Here is a 14195-nt window from a genome sequence, read left to right on the forward strand (position 1 = left end):
GTCAAGCAGTTGCTGCCCCCTTCTGTCAATTTATTGTAAATGCATGAACAATAAAGATGTTTTCTTTTCTTTTCTTTTTGCCATGGAGAACATGGGACGCTATTCTATTGGATGTTGTACTTGGAGCAGGCTGGAACACATGGTGGTTAGTCCTCTGGGTCTTTAAGGACCACTTCACACTAATGTACATATCTTCGTGTAATTGGTCAACACTAATGCTCATAAAATGGCACCATTTCTGCCTATGATATTCCCACCAATGAGATGCAGACTAATGAGTAGATGGGATTGTGCCATATTATGATGGCATGTGTGAGAATGAGATATATGGCTGATTATCATTTTGGCCTATAGCCCTGGTCCATAGCGTTAGAAGAACTCCTAACGCTATGGACCAGAGCACATTTTGACCTTGATGGTGACCTTAATGTTTCATCCAAAACGTTAAGCATCTCTCCGGGGCAGCATGGGATCATTCCCACAAAGGTTCATGACAATACCCAATCGTTCTTGTCTTATTTTGTTCAAACTCTCAACACCCCCCCCCCCCCCCCACACACACACACATACACGCAAACGGAACCAATCAGAACCATAAAATTGTATGTGAGTTATATTAAAGAACTAAAAGTGCTGTCCCTGCATCAGTAATTCTGTAGGTCGCAGATTACTAGGAAAACCTGCAAAACCTGTCCGTTGCTCCGTCACACCTCCATATATGGCTGTCAGTCCATCACGCCTCACGACACGTCACGCCACCATATATGGCCGTCAGTCCATCATGCCTCGTGACACGCTCCATATATGGCAGTCTCCATATATGATCACAACACTGACCTCATCAAACCCTGGAGAGCCATACATGGAGCCGGCCAGCAACTCTACATCTGACCTCAAACCTCAAACCCTAGATCTCCATATATGGAGTTGACCTGTTCTGACATTCCATATGTTGATTCTTCCCCACCCGTCCTTCCTATTCGATGTCTCCCTTTAATTGACTTATCACCCAGTATGTTATGTTTCATTTTCTTTCAATACCAGGACAGGAAATACACATTTCACACATTCATGTAGTCTCGCGTAGCCAGACAACTATTCGACAATCTCCGAATGCTATATAGAAGCATTTGGAAAACGCACGCACGCACGCACGCACGCACGCACGCACGCACGCACGCACGCACGCACGTTTTAAGTTCCCACCGTATTTCAAATGGATGGTTGGTACTGTAGCTGGGTCCTGCAGAATATGAATTGGTTCTTTATTGATAGTACCATATTGCTTATCACTCTTTTATTAGCTTGTTTACTTTACCCTGTTAATAATCACAAATCTTATCTTTCATTTTGGCACTGGTTTATCAAATTAGCACAAAGGCAATCTTCAGTCCTGGTCATTCTTATGGAATAAGGAGTTTGCAAATAGCCAAATATTGTTTATGAACTGTGGGAACTTGTTTATTCTATCTTGTAGTAAGAAAGAGGCCATAATATAGCATAGGGTTAGGATCACAGATAACAAAACCCTTTATTCTATGCAAATCATTTCTTTTGATAGAGATACCATGTTTGCTGTTTTGAAGAAAACTCAGTGAATTAGTGTAAACTACGTGAAAAAGTAATCTCTGATCCAATCCTGAGAGCCATCAACATGAACAATCTTTCATGACCATCATGATCTATACAAATGCACTGTAGCCTATACCTGTTTATTGGTCCACCTCAGAACAGAGAGTGAGAGTTGCATGCTGTGATTTATGAGTTGACCATAAAGCAACTATATAAACCTGCTGGTGACAAGAGTTAGACTCACTGGGGGACCGCTGTAACGGTGAGTGCACTGCCTGTACAATGTATTTTTAGCTCCAACAAGCCAGGGTTGTGTGTATTAGGCCCATGAGAGAGACACAACAGTGTATTATGATAATGGAATTCTATAACTCTGTGATTAGAATGGTATGTGCTTGGTGTGCTAGAGATAGAATTGCTTGCTAGAGCCAAGAAATATGACTTAAAAGTGTTCAATATTTATGGATGTCGGAAGTCAATATTCAGTATATGAGTCAATATTGTTACATTTCTCTGTAATAACTTATTTACGCAGTGTAACTGGGATAGACAGATGGCATTGAATTATCTTCCCTTACACTATAGTTTATGATCAAATATAAAGTAAGAATGTTCATAATATTGCAATACTAAATATCATTCTTAAAAATAACATCATCATAATGATGGCATCCTATAATGGCAAATTCAATATGGAAAAAATCCATCTTGGCAATACTATATTATAGTATTGCCAAGATGGATTTTTACCATTTACCATTTGACATTATTTAACAACTTCCTAACATTGGCATTCTGGTTAGCTTCCTTAATCTACGTGTGTGTATTGCAAGACTATGGAAAAAGAATATAATCAAGATTTTCTCACTCTGCCTGTCCATAGATGAAGCCTTCAGCATTGGTGCTCTTAGCCCTGTTGGGGCTGGCCTCTGCCAGCCTGCAGGAAATTGTGAGGCGGAGCTCACAGCACAGAAGAGGTAAATGACCCTCTAATGCAGGGGTCTTCAGCGTTTTTCAGCCCATGGACCCCTTAGCTGAGAGAGAGAGAGAGATGACCAGGGACAGGGCAGGGACCCCCACGACATATTATAGAATTGTGTGTGTGTGTGTGTGTGTGTGTGTGTGTGTGTGTGGGGGGGGGGGGGGGGGGGGGGGGGCTCGACTCTGTCCCCAGATGGCTAATGTTCCCCTCACTCCTCTCAGGATGCTATCACACTAAGGTTTGGAGGACCTCAGAGTTACTACAGGGGTGTAGTAACTCTGAGGGCCCCTTGGGGTCTTGGACCCCCTGTTCAAGACCCCTGCTAATGTATTACCATGATATTTGGAGAGATTCACTCTGATTTATTTCCATATTGGTAAATTGCCTATTATTCCAACATTGAAACACCCTGCCATGTCGTCTCTGTCTACTACACAGTGTCCCTGCTGAACCCAGAATTGCAGGGGAGGGTTCCCACAGTGGGCGGTAACACACTGGTTCCAGGCCCCCTGACTCCTGCTGAGTTTGAGGATCAGCAGGATCAAGAGATGGAGCACACCTCCTTCATGTTTGCAGACAATGTCAATCTGGAGTGGCTGACTTGGACCGGCTCCCTCCCCAACGGTGCTGTGGCCATTTACAACGGCTACACTGAGCGCACTGACTACGTCTGTAAATACCGGTGCGAGGCTGGGTTCTACAGCCCAAGCCTGGGTCCTTACTGCCGCTACCCTTATGGAGACAGCGAGTACCATGCGCCCGAATTCGAGATCCTGGCCAACAAGGACAACTTTGAGTTCCTGGAGTGGAAGGAAGATTCCTATGGTTCGGTGCCTCCACACTCCGCCAAGACCTGCCCTGGAGGAGGCATCTATGTGGGGAAAAACAAATATGGACTTGGTAAGGTGGTACCTCAGTATGAGGCCTTTTTCCTCCCCTGGGAGGGTGATGAGTACTGGTATAAATCATATCAGGTACTGACCATTAACAGGGATGCCTATAGTCAGCATATCTCTGATGTCAAGTACTTCATTGATGAGGTTGAGATCTTTCAGTACCCACCGGAGACCATGCGCATTTCTGGGGTGACCAACAATGAGTGCCAGAATGTGGTGAAGACCGTGACCATCTCCAAGACAACCGAGGTGGAGACCACCTGGAACATCGGCCGCACCACCATGCTGGGTGTCACCGGTGGCATCACCGCCAAGATCCCCCTCATCGGCTCTGCGGGTATCGAGCTCACGGGGGAGAAGACCCTGCAGTTTAACAGAGGCACCACTATGGTGGAGGCCCTGAGCCACTCTGTGTCCGTGCAAATCACCGTCCCACCTAACCACTCCTGTACTGTCCGCATGGAGGGTCGCAAGATCACGGCTGACATCCCCTACACGGCCCGCCTCAGTCGGACCTACCGCAATGGGGAGACCCAGTGGACCTCCATTGCGGGCACGTACGATGGGGTGCAGATCGGAGAGGTTCGAGCAGTGATTGACCGCTGTAAGCCTGTGGCCGATGCTGAGCCATGCCCTTAAGACACTGATCTGTTAAAAGACTTTTGGGTAATGTACAGTACTCACTGTATGAGTGAGTTGCAAAAGCAGATTTTGCTTGCCACCGTGAAAATGCTGTAAGAACACTCAATATATTGCAATAAATGTATGGAATAATACAATTATGTTTAGTCTTTTTTTTAATATTGCACATTTCACACAAAGCAATCTCAATGTGCTTCTCATTAAAAGACAACAACAAAAACGACAACAAACATATATGTACATTGTACAGACCCACCCATAAGAAGCATTTATAAACAAATACCTACAACCATGGTACATTCATGACTCATAGCCTACGCCACCCTCACAACAACACATGATTATAAATGGTAGGTCATTGTAAAAGAAGATACAGATGTATCTGTATGAAATATGAATGGTTGGGCAAATACCCAGTCCCCTTTAGTTAACTCAGAACAGAGAGAGTTGGAATTAGACCATTTAATACCTTGTATGCAATAATTACAATCGATAAATATATAAACATAACACAAGTAACATGGTCTCTTCTCTAAAAGGTCTAGCTGTTGTATATTGAACCAGCTACAGTAAAATAATTAACAAATAATTCCTTGTAGGCATTTGATTGATTGATTGATTGATTGATTGAATAGTTTATTACACATAAATGTAAAAACAGCAATAGAGTACAGTCAAACACTTATTCCAAAAGGGATAGCACCAAAAAAATAACGTCCTTGCTGTCTTGATTCAGGTAGGCCCTATGCCTAATTAGTTAGGTGCCAATATGGTGATTTTGGGGGCCAAATAAAAGGACTTTACTTTCATTGAGATGGAGAAAGCTTTTTAAAATCCAGCACATAATTTCAGCAAACTATGAATGCACCTCACCAGATCTTACTCTACGTACAGTCAGTTACTGTAGGGGACAAGTGTCCTATATCTGAGAAGTCTGATTTTTGTTACAAATACTAAAAAATACCTATCATACTTCTGAAACACATTTAATGCAACACTTTAATGCAACATTATCAGACACTGGCGTTGTGTTGTGTAAGACAACAGCACAGTTGACAAAATAGTTAATTTATAATTATTATACAATTATTATACTATGAATTATATTATAAATAAGTAGCTTCAGCAATGAAAGTCTAAAAAGGTTCATATGTGCTTTCCTACAAATAAAGTTGGAACTTACATTTTGTCTTCTACAATAAACAACCTCTCAAATCATTGAGCTTGCAGGATAGTGTGTATTTATAATGCTCTACTATAAGATGAAACTTCCTTGTATGTATAATGATTATATTCATCTATTCATTGTAAACAGCAGAGACCAGATGATGGCCACTGAATGGCCCTAAATCCCTGCTTGTTCACATTCAGTCTCACTCTCAATGTACAGACAAATATCACACTGACATTGAATGGCTAAAAGCTATTCACAGTCAGCTGAATGTGAGAATAACTGCAAGGGTGTAAGCGCTAATGACATAACTATGACAGAGATGAGAGAGACTATCAATGTAAAAGACCTCTATATACATTCCAACACAGAGTTCACATTCATGCATCAACAAACTGATCATTCCTATCTGTCACAAAGACGTCCTCAGCTGGCCTTGACATCAGTGCTTATCTATGATAGGTCTGTCCATAGAGAACAATGGTAGTTTCAAAAGCCATCCCCACAATGAGACCTGGTATTATCAATGCAGTGGCAGTGGTTATGTAAGATTTCAGCTAATGACTAATAAATGACTCACTGATAAGAGCAGATGCAGTTAACCTCTCAGTCAGACCATCTTTTATCACTTTATTACTATTCATGTAATCGTCTATTTGTAACATTTGTTGTTTTTTGTGTTCTTGAATTTCTGTTGTTTATGTAAAGCACTTTGTAAGATGATAATAATAATAATAATAATAATAATAATAATAATAATAATAATAATAATAATAATAATAATAATAATAATAATAATAATAATAATAATAATGGGAAATGTGTTTAATTATATTTCTGAATATGAATATAATAATTATTATTATTATCTTCATTCTAATAATCTTGGATTTGTGTCCTAATATCGTATCGGTCTCACCCCCTCAACAAAATAAAAATGGCAGAACTTTGGACATTAACGTGTCTTGTAATAGATTTGCCAATTCACATCCAGAAAATGCATTTAAAATGTTTTTTATTTTATTTATTTGTATTTATGGGGATACACAGCTTACTTAGCATATACAATGTATATGTGTAATTCAATGTCTACTTGGAAAGTGTTAGCTTGTTCAAAATTATGCTGTTAATGATGTGAAAGGGGATGATTTTATAGAATACTACGGACAGCCCATTCAGAATTGCATTTCCTTTTTATGGAGGAAAAGGTATAACAATGCCACAATAGTTAGATATAGCAATAATTGTGACAGGACTCTATTCATAACAAGCAGCAGGACAGTCCAAGAGGCACCTAAAGCTAGATGTTTATTGTGGGCAATAAACAGGTTTAAAACTCTGTGCACGTTGCAAGACATCTCACTGGAGGAGGAACCTATCAAGGTAAAGCACCTTCTTTACACTTGGATATTGAATGAAGTGGTGGGCTGTAATCATAGCTATTACGATTCACTCTGCAGTATGATTCTATATATGTGGTTATGTCAAGTCTTGATTGATAATCTAAATTGGGCTGGATCTGAAAACATCACCATAAAACTTATAAGAAACATAATGGCCTGTTTCTGGCTAGAACTGATACAAAATCAATAAAACTACTGACTTGATTATGTATAAAGCCATCTAATTTGGCACCATGCGTTATAGGCAAGGTTAATGGTATTCTTGTGTCATTGTGTTTAGAGACTCTTACTGTGGAGGTTGAAAAATATGTTCCTGCATCAAAGCCACCAATATAAAATACCACTGTACATCTGTTGTACTTGATGTGATGTAAGTGTTGATGATCTAATATACTGTAGGACTCTTGTAATGGGAACATGCAGTATATAACTATGTAGAAAAACTCATTAACCAATTTCTTATATTTATTGTAATAGCCTATATTATATATACAAATTCCATTTTCCTCCCCTTCTCAATTACAGATGTAGGCAAAAGGTCTCCAATCATGTAGACAATGGTGGACAAAGTACTCAACGCCAGTACTTGACATCAAAGTATAGATCAAATATTATTCAAAGTTGCTCAGTCAAATTTCTACTTCAGTAAAAGTGAAATTATTTTGTTTAATAATATTTTAATAGTATTCAAAGGTACACATTTTTCAAAATGTTGTGAGCTTGTATATCTGTTATTTTCACAATATTTCAAATAACAGAACTATAGTGGTATGTACCTTCTCCCTTCCTAGAAATGTAGTGGTAGTACAATCGTTACATAAATGTAGTGTGAAAATAATAAATATACTAGCTAGTAGAATTAGATACAAAATTTAAACATTAAGTGTAGTACGCGAGTAAATGTACTTCGTTACTGTCCACCACGGCATGTAGGCCTATATACAGTACTAGTATATAGATATTTATTTTGATGGAAATATGTTTGGCTTTACAGTAGTTGATTATTACAAGGTGACAAAGTATAAATGAGTGTGTTCCCCATCCATGTGTCCAGATGAGGTGGTGTGTCTCCGTCCTCTTGGCAGTCCTGCAGCTCTGCAGTCCAGCTTTGCTCTCTGACCCTCTGCTCTACATCTCACAGCTGGAGGGAGACGAGCAAACCCTCAACAGTAAGTCAAACAAAGGATATAGAAGTGTTGATATCTTAATTAACCACTTGTACCCCAGAATCCATATTCTTGTGGATGTGTGTGTGTGTGTGTGTGTGTGTGTGTGTGTGTGTGTGTGTGTGTGTGTGTGTGTGTGTGTGTGTGTGTGTGTGTGTGTGTGTGTGTGTGTGTGTGTGTGTGTGTGGGGGGGGGGGGGGGGGGGTGTCTATTTGACTATACGTTTGTCTTTGTCGTATATGTCTTTGTCTGCCTGTCCGTCCGTCCATCCTTTGTTATAAAATACCACTATTTAAAGTTAGATGTTGTCTCTCTTATCATATAGAGCCCTGGCTTAACCCCCAGTTAGAAGATGTTGCTCCGTCTCTGGATAGAAGTAAACCAGCCAAATTGAGAGAGATGGACACAGATTCCCTATCCTTCCCCATGTTTGGTGAGAACGAAAACCTTAAATGGGTCAAGTGGGAAGGCTCTCTTCCAAAAGGCGCTGTTTCCATCTTCAATGGCTACACCGAGCGCACTGACTATGTGTGCAAAGTCAACTGTGAGGCTGGCTTCTACACTCCCAGGAACGGTGACTTCTGTCAGTACCCCTTCGCTGAACATGAATACAAGTTCTCCAAGTTTGAGGTGCTGGTCAACGTGGACCAGTTTGAGTTCCTTGAATGGGTTGAAGATTCACATGGGTCTGTCCCCCGATTTGCAGTCAGAACGTGTCCTGATGTGGATATCTTCGTGGGCAAAAACAAGTACGGTCTTGGTAAAGTCGTGACCAAACATGAGGCCTTCTTCCTCCCCTGGGAGGGCGATGAGTACTGGTATAAAAGCTACCAGGTCCTGGCCATGAACAGGGACAGCTACAGCCAGCACATCTCTCATGTGGAGTACGGTATCGATCAGATGGAGGTCTTCCACCACCCTCCAGAGACCCTGCAGCTGGCCAGGGTCACCAACCTGGAGTGCATCAGCGTAGAGAAGAAGGTCAGTCTGGAGAAGACCAGCACCGTGGAGAAGACCTGGGACATCGGGAGGGCAACCCGAAACGGCTCTGTGAGCACCATGAATGCCAAGGTGCCCATCCTGGGACCAGGGGTTGTGGACTTCTCAAAGGAGCAGACCGTGACCTTCAAAGAGGGGACAACCATGGTGGAATCCATCAGCCACTCGGTCTCAGTGGAGCTTCTCGTTCCACCCAACCACTCCTGCGCCGTGAGGATGGATGCGAGGAAAATGACGGCGGACATCCCCTTCACCGGCAGGCTGAGCCGCACCAACCACAACGGTGACACCCGCTGGACCACTGTCACGGGAACGTACGATGGTGTGAGAGTCGGGGAGATCAACGCGGTGGTGGAGCGATGTCAGCCGGTCACTGATGCTGTTCCATGCTACCCCAGTGATGACTGAGGCAGAAATTCACTGAAAGAACCATGATCTTAAAATGTCCATTAGAGTAACAAAACACCAAGCATAAACCTCATAAATAAATGTGAAGTCACAGGCAGCAGAATTGTTCATTCGTCGTTTTATTTTATTTTATTTTATCCAATCCAATCCAATCCGCTTCACTTACGTATATAGCACATTTTACAAATGCTGATCAGATTGTTTTTTTAAGGCCAATTTAGAAAGAAACCACTGGTGCCATTCACACTGAGCACTATAACTATAAAGATTCCAATAACTATATTGTTCACCATTGTATTTTTTTATAGTCGGTGTGAACTCTGCCATTCACTTGAACTAAAACTACATTTTCTTTTTATATTTATATAATTAAATGGATCAGTAAATAAACAAATGCATAATATTCCCTTAAAATCCATGGCTTAGCCAAAGTCCTACAAGTCTTTGAGGCTTTTAGGAGGACACGTGTATCATGTATTGGACATACTTTGTCCATGTTAGAAAGAAACAATTGCTATGTGCAAAACAACAATCGCTATACCTTTATAGGATATATATCAATATAAATGAAATTTATGTCTGGTTACTACTGGATCTTGCCACAGTGGAACAGTAATTTCATGCTTAACATTTAGTTTCATCCACTCTACTACACTGAACAGAAATGGTGGGGGTTCTACTAGTACTGAGTCCAACTGCAGTTTTCCACCTCCAAGCCAGATGTCGCTGTTAAGTAAAAGTAGTGGGAGATCGGCCATATGTATGTACTCTCTGCAATGTACTCGTTGACTTTTAAATGGAAAGGTCGGTGTTGTAAGTCCGTTAAACTTGAAACAATTTATGTCTGATAGTGCCATTTATCAAAACAAATTTTAGCCACATTATACCGTACATTAATTTGGATGGCTTGTTGATGATGATGAGCTGTTCCTACGATATCAATGGTATGGTACAGTAAGCTAGCTATGGTGCTACAAATTACAATCAGGCTACAATGCAGATTGCAGATACATTACTCTTTACAGTTAGAATGGGCATGACCGTGGGAACGCTGTGAATGTCGTTATGACAACCAAAACCAAACACGTCACAACTTTTAGTCAACTTTGCATCTGTATATCACACGTTTTCAAGAAGCTGTTGAACTTTGCCACAATGAAGCGACTTTTATCAAGAGTGATAAACCGAGCTTTGCTGAGTGCATCGTTCACTCCAGTGATGGCCTGCGAAGCAGAAATACACTCTCGGATGAGATTGGTAAGTGACACTTTGTACACACTACTACAGCTAGCCCCATATGTGCCCTCTCCCTACGCTCATTCTGTAGCTCCTGATTGATTGATTGAAATATGTATTAACAGTTTGCAGAATGACAGTACATTTCAAGCACAAACTCAATACAAAGACTGTTAACTGTGAGTGGACGACCCAATTAAGCGTTACACTTGTTTACAAGAGGGTCCACCATGTTCAATTCATCAAAACATTTAGAGACGTACAAATAGACACTTCTATATGGACAAAGAACAGAACAGGAAGAGCTACAGAATGAGCGTAGTGCTGAGGGAACATTCTGGGGCACACCAGGCACGGTAGGCACCACTGTAATAGACTGTCACTGTACTGTGCGTTAACAACCTGTGGGTCGGGACCCCCATGGGGGTTCTCAACCTGTGGGTCGGGAGTCGGGACCCCCGGTGTGGGTCCCCAGATGACAGTGAAGTGACAAGGACTTTTAAGACCTTTTAATTATAGGCCTAATTATAGGGGGGGGGGGGGGGGGAATAAAGAATAGAAAAAGTCCATTACTGCATCAAATTAATCACACGCTTGGGTGGCGCAGTGGTAAAGTCCCAGCCCTGCACCCAGAGGCCAGAGTTTGGGCGTTCGAATGGTGCATCCGGCTTTGACGGGCGTGAGAGCTAGGGAAGGTGTGATATTGGGCCGGGGGCCTGGGACGGCACCTGTTAGGAGGAGTGGGACAAAGGCCCTATGTCCTCCCGGTTGGGGCTCCTCACTGGCAGGTGAGCCAGTAGCATACAACAGCAGTGATAATGATAACCAGCAGTGATAATGATAACATGTGTGTGGGGAGATGATGAAGGCTTTAAAGAGTTATAATGATTGGACATGTAACTTTAAATTGTGTTATGCCACACCTATTTTCTTTTAGATGTAGGGTAAACCTAAACCGGAACGCTTAAAGGCCTATTCATAGTCTGGATTTTCGGTGGTTAGGTGACCACCGAACTACAATATGATGTCACGAGCCGCGGGGAAGAGCAAACCACCGCCACCGCTCCAGCCCTTCTCTCTGTTTTTACTCACCACCGCTCAACGCTCCGGTGGTCAGCTCACCACCGGAGCGGTGGTCACCTCACCACCGAAAATCCAGACTAGTATGAATAGGCCTTAAACTAAGGCTCATTCAATAAATTAATGAGCCTTTAGGCTTGCCCCCAAACACAGTCGCCCACATTTATTTCACGGACCGCTCGCTCCCAATGGTTCTTGTATTCTTATATTTGTTTTACTGAGGTTAAGGTCAGGAATACGTTTAGGGTTAGGCATAGTTTTACTGAGGTTAAGTTTAGGAATAAGGTTTGGTTTACGGTTTACGCATAGTTTTACTGAGGTTACATTTAAGAATAAGGTTAGGTTTAGGCATAGTTTTACTGAGGTTACGTTTAGGAATAAGGTTAGGTTAAGGCATAGTTTTACTGGGGTTCCAGCAACTTCACTATATGGACCTGTAAAAAAAAAAGCATGAAATATGTTCCTCTACTGTGTGTTGTCCTGTAATCTGTCTTGGCAGGTTGTAGGATTGGGTAACCCTGGCTATGAAGGTTCTCGGCACAGCGTGGGCATGGCTGTACTTGGTGCGCTCGCTGCCAGGCTCGGGGTGGCTGACAGTTGGCGTGGTGACAAGCACGTGTCTGGTGAGGTCATTGTTTCAGAGATCCAGGATACCCGAGTGGTGCTGCTTCGTCCTAAGCTGCTGATGAATGTCAATGGAGTGTCAGTGACCAAAGCAGGTGAGGTCAGAGGCTGACGTAGTTGCAGCTGTGTGCAATGATGGATCACCCTGTCAGTTGTCTGCTGCCAAATAAGAGTGCCCTTTTGAACAAAAAAATCACACCCGTGTGAAGTGAGGGGTGCTCTTATCATCATACATCATCATGTATCATCTCATACTGGCCAATCAGATTGCCTGTTTCCCTTCATTGTCAATGGCATTTAATGTTTGTGTTGTGGACATTTTGTGGGGACAAAAGCTAAATAAATAATTAGGGGTGGGGGGGTTAAAAAAACCGTTTAAATTCAATCAAATAGAGTGGAATTTGAATTTCCCCTAAACTAACCAAGTTTACTCTACATTGCAGCAGGGAAATACAGAATCAAGCCAGAGGACATACTGCTCATCCATGATGATCTGGACAAACCTCTTGGGAAGATAGTTTTCAAAAATGGAGGAAGCGCCAGGTGTGTTTCTTAACAAATTTATGTCCTAGAGTGTATTTACCTCAATTGTCTGCATAATCATTATTCTGACCTCAAGATGTCTCTTTCTGCAGGGGCCATAACGGTGTTCGATCCTGCTTGGACTGCCTTCAGACTGATGTAAGAAGCCCCTCCACTATTGATATAATTATTGTTGCCTTATATGTCTGTGCAAGCGTCAATGTGAATTTGTGTGTGAGTAGTTTACTCATGTGTGTGTATATGCATATTCAACAGGGTTGTGCATTGATGATTGTGCAGGAATCTTAACTGTGTAGATTTCTGTATTATATGTATATGCCTTGCCGAGCCATGTGGCCCATAGGTCTGTAGCATGAGGCAGCTTGATGTACAAGTACACCCCCCTGGCTGGACATAATGCTAGTATGTCACAGGGACTTACCCTCCATCCAACCCTTGATGCTGAGGGAGGCGTAGGGAGGCATTGTTGGGATCGAACCCCATCTCCCAGTCTCTAACTAACCACAAGGCCACTGAGCTGGTTATATGCTGTATTATATTCCTGTCTACACAAACTGTAGTAATTATTGAAATTATACAAAATTACTACGTTTGTTGAATGCCGTCGTAAACTACAAAGACTACAGCTTTTCTCCTCTCTAGGTGATGCCCAGATTGCGAGTGGGAATTGGCAGACCATCCAGTAAAACACCAGTAGACCGCTATGTTCTGGGTCGGTTCTCCCATGAGGAGCAGAAGGTCCTGAGTGGAGTTTTGGAACAAAGTGTTGACCTTATCCTCTCCCGGCTCGTGGAAGTAGACATGCAATCCCCTTCGTCACCACCAGGTGGAGGACAAGCAGCACAGAAGAAAAGGAAAACAAGGGAAAACTCAGCCTCTCCAGACAAGGAAGCAACCCTAGTTCAAAGCTGAGACTTAAATAGACACTAGACTTTGGGACTATATTAAAACATAACTGCCTCAACAAAAAATGTAAAGTGATTGTTATTTATATGTTATTTATATGTGCTATATGCTCCAATTTGAAGTCTTTTTGACACTGGACACTGGAGTATAAATGTTGTATGATGAGAATTGAGTGTTTGAATCCATCTTTTAGACTTACATTTAATACTCTGCACGAAGAGGGCCTGTCACTCTTATAAACACCTGATTTTACTGTATTTGAGGTGTAAAATGAGAGTTGAACTATGATGCATAGTTATTCATATTTCCTGAAGTGGATTTTCTTTATCTAGCAGGGGAGCTATGTATTTTCTATAAGGGGATGGTTTTGGTTTTATAATCTGTGAACTTCTCCCTGATATACATTTAAGACAAAGAGTATAGCAAAGTCCATAATGTGTTCTAAGAAGGAAATAGGAGTCATGATGCATCACAATGTCACCATTCTCCCAAGGTGCTTGAATGAAGAAGCAAGCCAGACAAAAACAGCTGCTCTTGCTTGCATAGTAGGTGATTTTTTTCTTTTCA

At 41.8% G+C, this 14195-nt stretch overlaps 3 protein-coding genes across 3 annotated transcripts; all 3 read left to right on the top strand.

Annotated features, from left to right (window-relative positions):
- Positions 1 to 2455: 2455 nt before the first annotated feature.
- On the top strand, positions 2456 to 4089 carry LOC306933398 (natterin-3-like; the record flags this gene model as incomplete). Its single annotated transcript, XM_079515612.1, has 2 exons — positions 2456 to 2549; positions 2993 to 4089. The coding sequence occupies 2 exons, from the start codon at positions 2456 to 2458 to the stop codon at positions 4087 to 4089; spliced, it is 1191 nt and encodes a 396-aa protein (XP_079371738.1).
- Positions 4090 to 7720: 3631 nt separating this feature from the next.
- On the top strand, positions 7721 to 9246 carry LOC306933397 (natterin-3-like; the record flags this gene model as incomplete). Its single annotated transcript, XM_079515611.1, has 2 exons — positions 7721 to 7835; positions 8158 to 9246. 2 exons carry the CDS (start codon positions 7721 to 7723, stop codon positions 9237 to 9239), a joined length of 1197 nt encoding a protein of 398 aa, XP_079371737.1. The 3' UTR covers positions 9240 to 9246.
- Positions 9247 to 9999: 753 nt separating this feature from the next.
- On the top strand, positions 10000 to 13796 carry ptrh1 (peptidyl-tRNA hydrolase 1 homolog). The gene is made up of 5 exons (XM_079515609.1): positions 10000 to 10496; positions 12055 to 12274; positions 12623 to 12722; positions 12815 to 12860; positions 13365 to 13796. The coding sequence occupies exons 1-5, from the start codon at positions 10305 to 10307 to the stop codon at positions 13632 to 13634; spliced, it is 828 nt and encodes a 275-aa protein (XP_079371735.1). The 5' UTR covers positions 10000 to 10304; the 3' UTR covers positions 13635 to 13796.
- Positions 13797 to 14195: the final 399 nt, after the last annotated feature.

The sequence above is a fragment of the Electrona antarctica genome (genome assembly GCF_951216825.1).
Source record: "Electrona antarctica genome assembly, chromosome: 12".
Lineage (NCBI taxonomy): Eukaryota > Metazoa > Chordata > Actinopteri > Myctophiformes > Myctophidae > Electrona > Electrona antarctica.

Bases quoted from the DNA above. Each gene is read 5' to 3' on its own strand.
- ptrh1 (XM_079515609.1), top strand. From the start codon at position 10,305: ATGACAACCAAAACCAAACACGTCACAACTTTTAGTCAACTTTGCATC. The intron at 10,497-12,054 runs GTAAGTGACACT...CTGTCTTGGCAG, and splicing joins TACACTCTCGGATGAGATTG to GTTGTAGGATTGGGTAACCC. The intron at 12,861-13,364 runs GTAAGAAGCCCC...TCTCCTCTCTAG, and splicing joins TGGACTGCCTTCAGACTGAT to GTGATGCCCAGATTGCGAGT.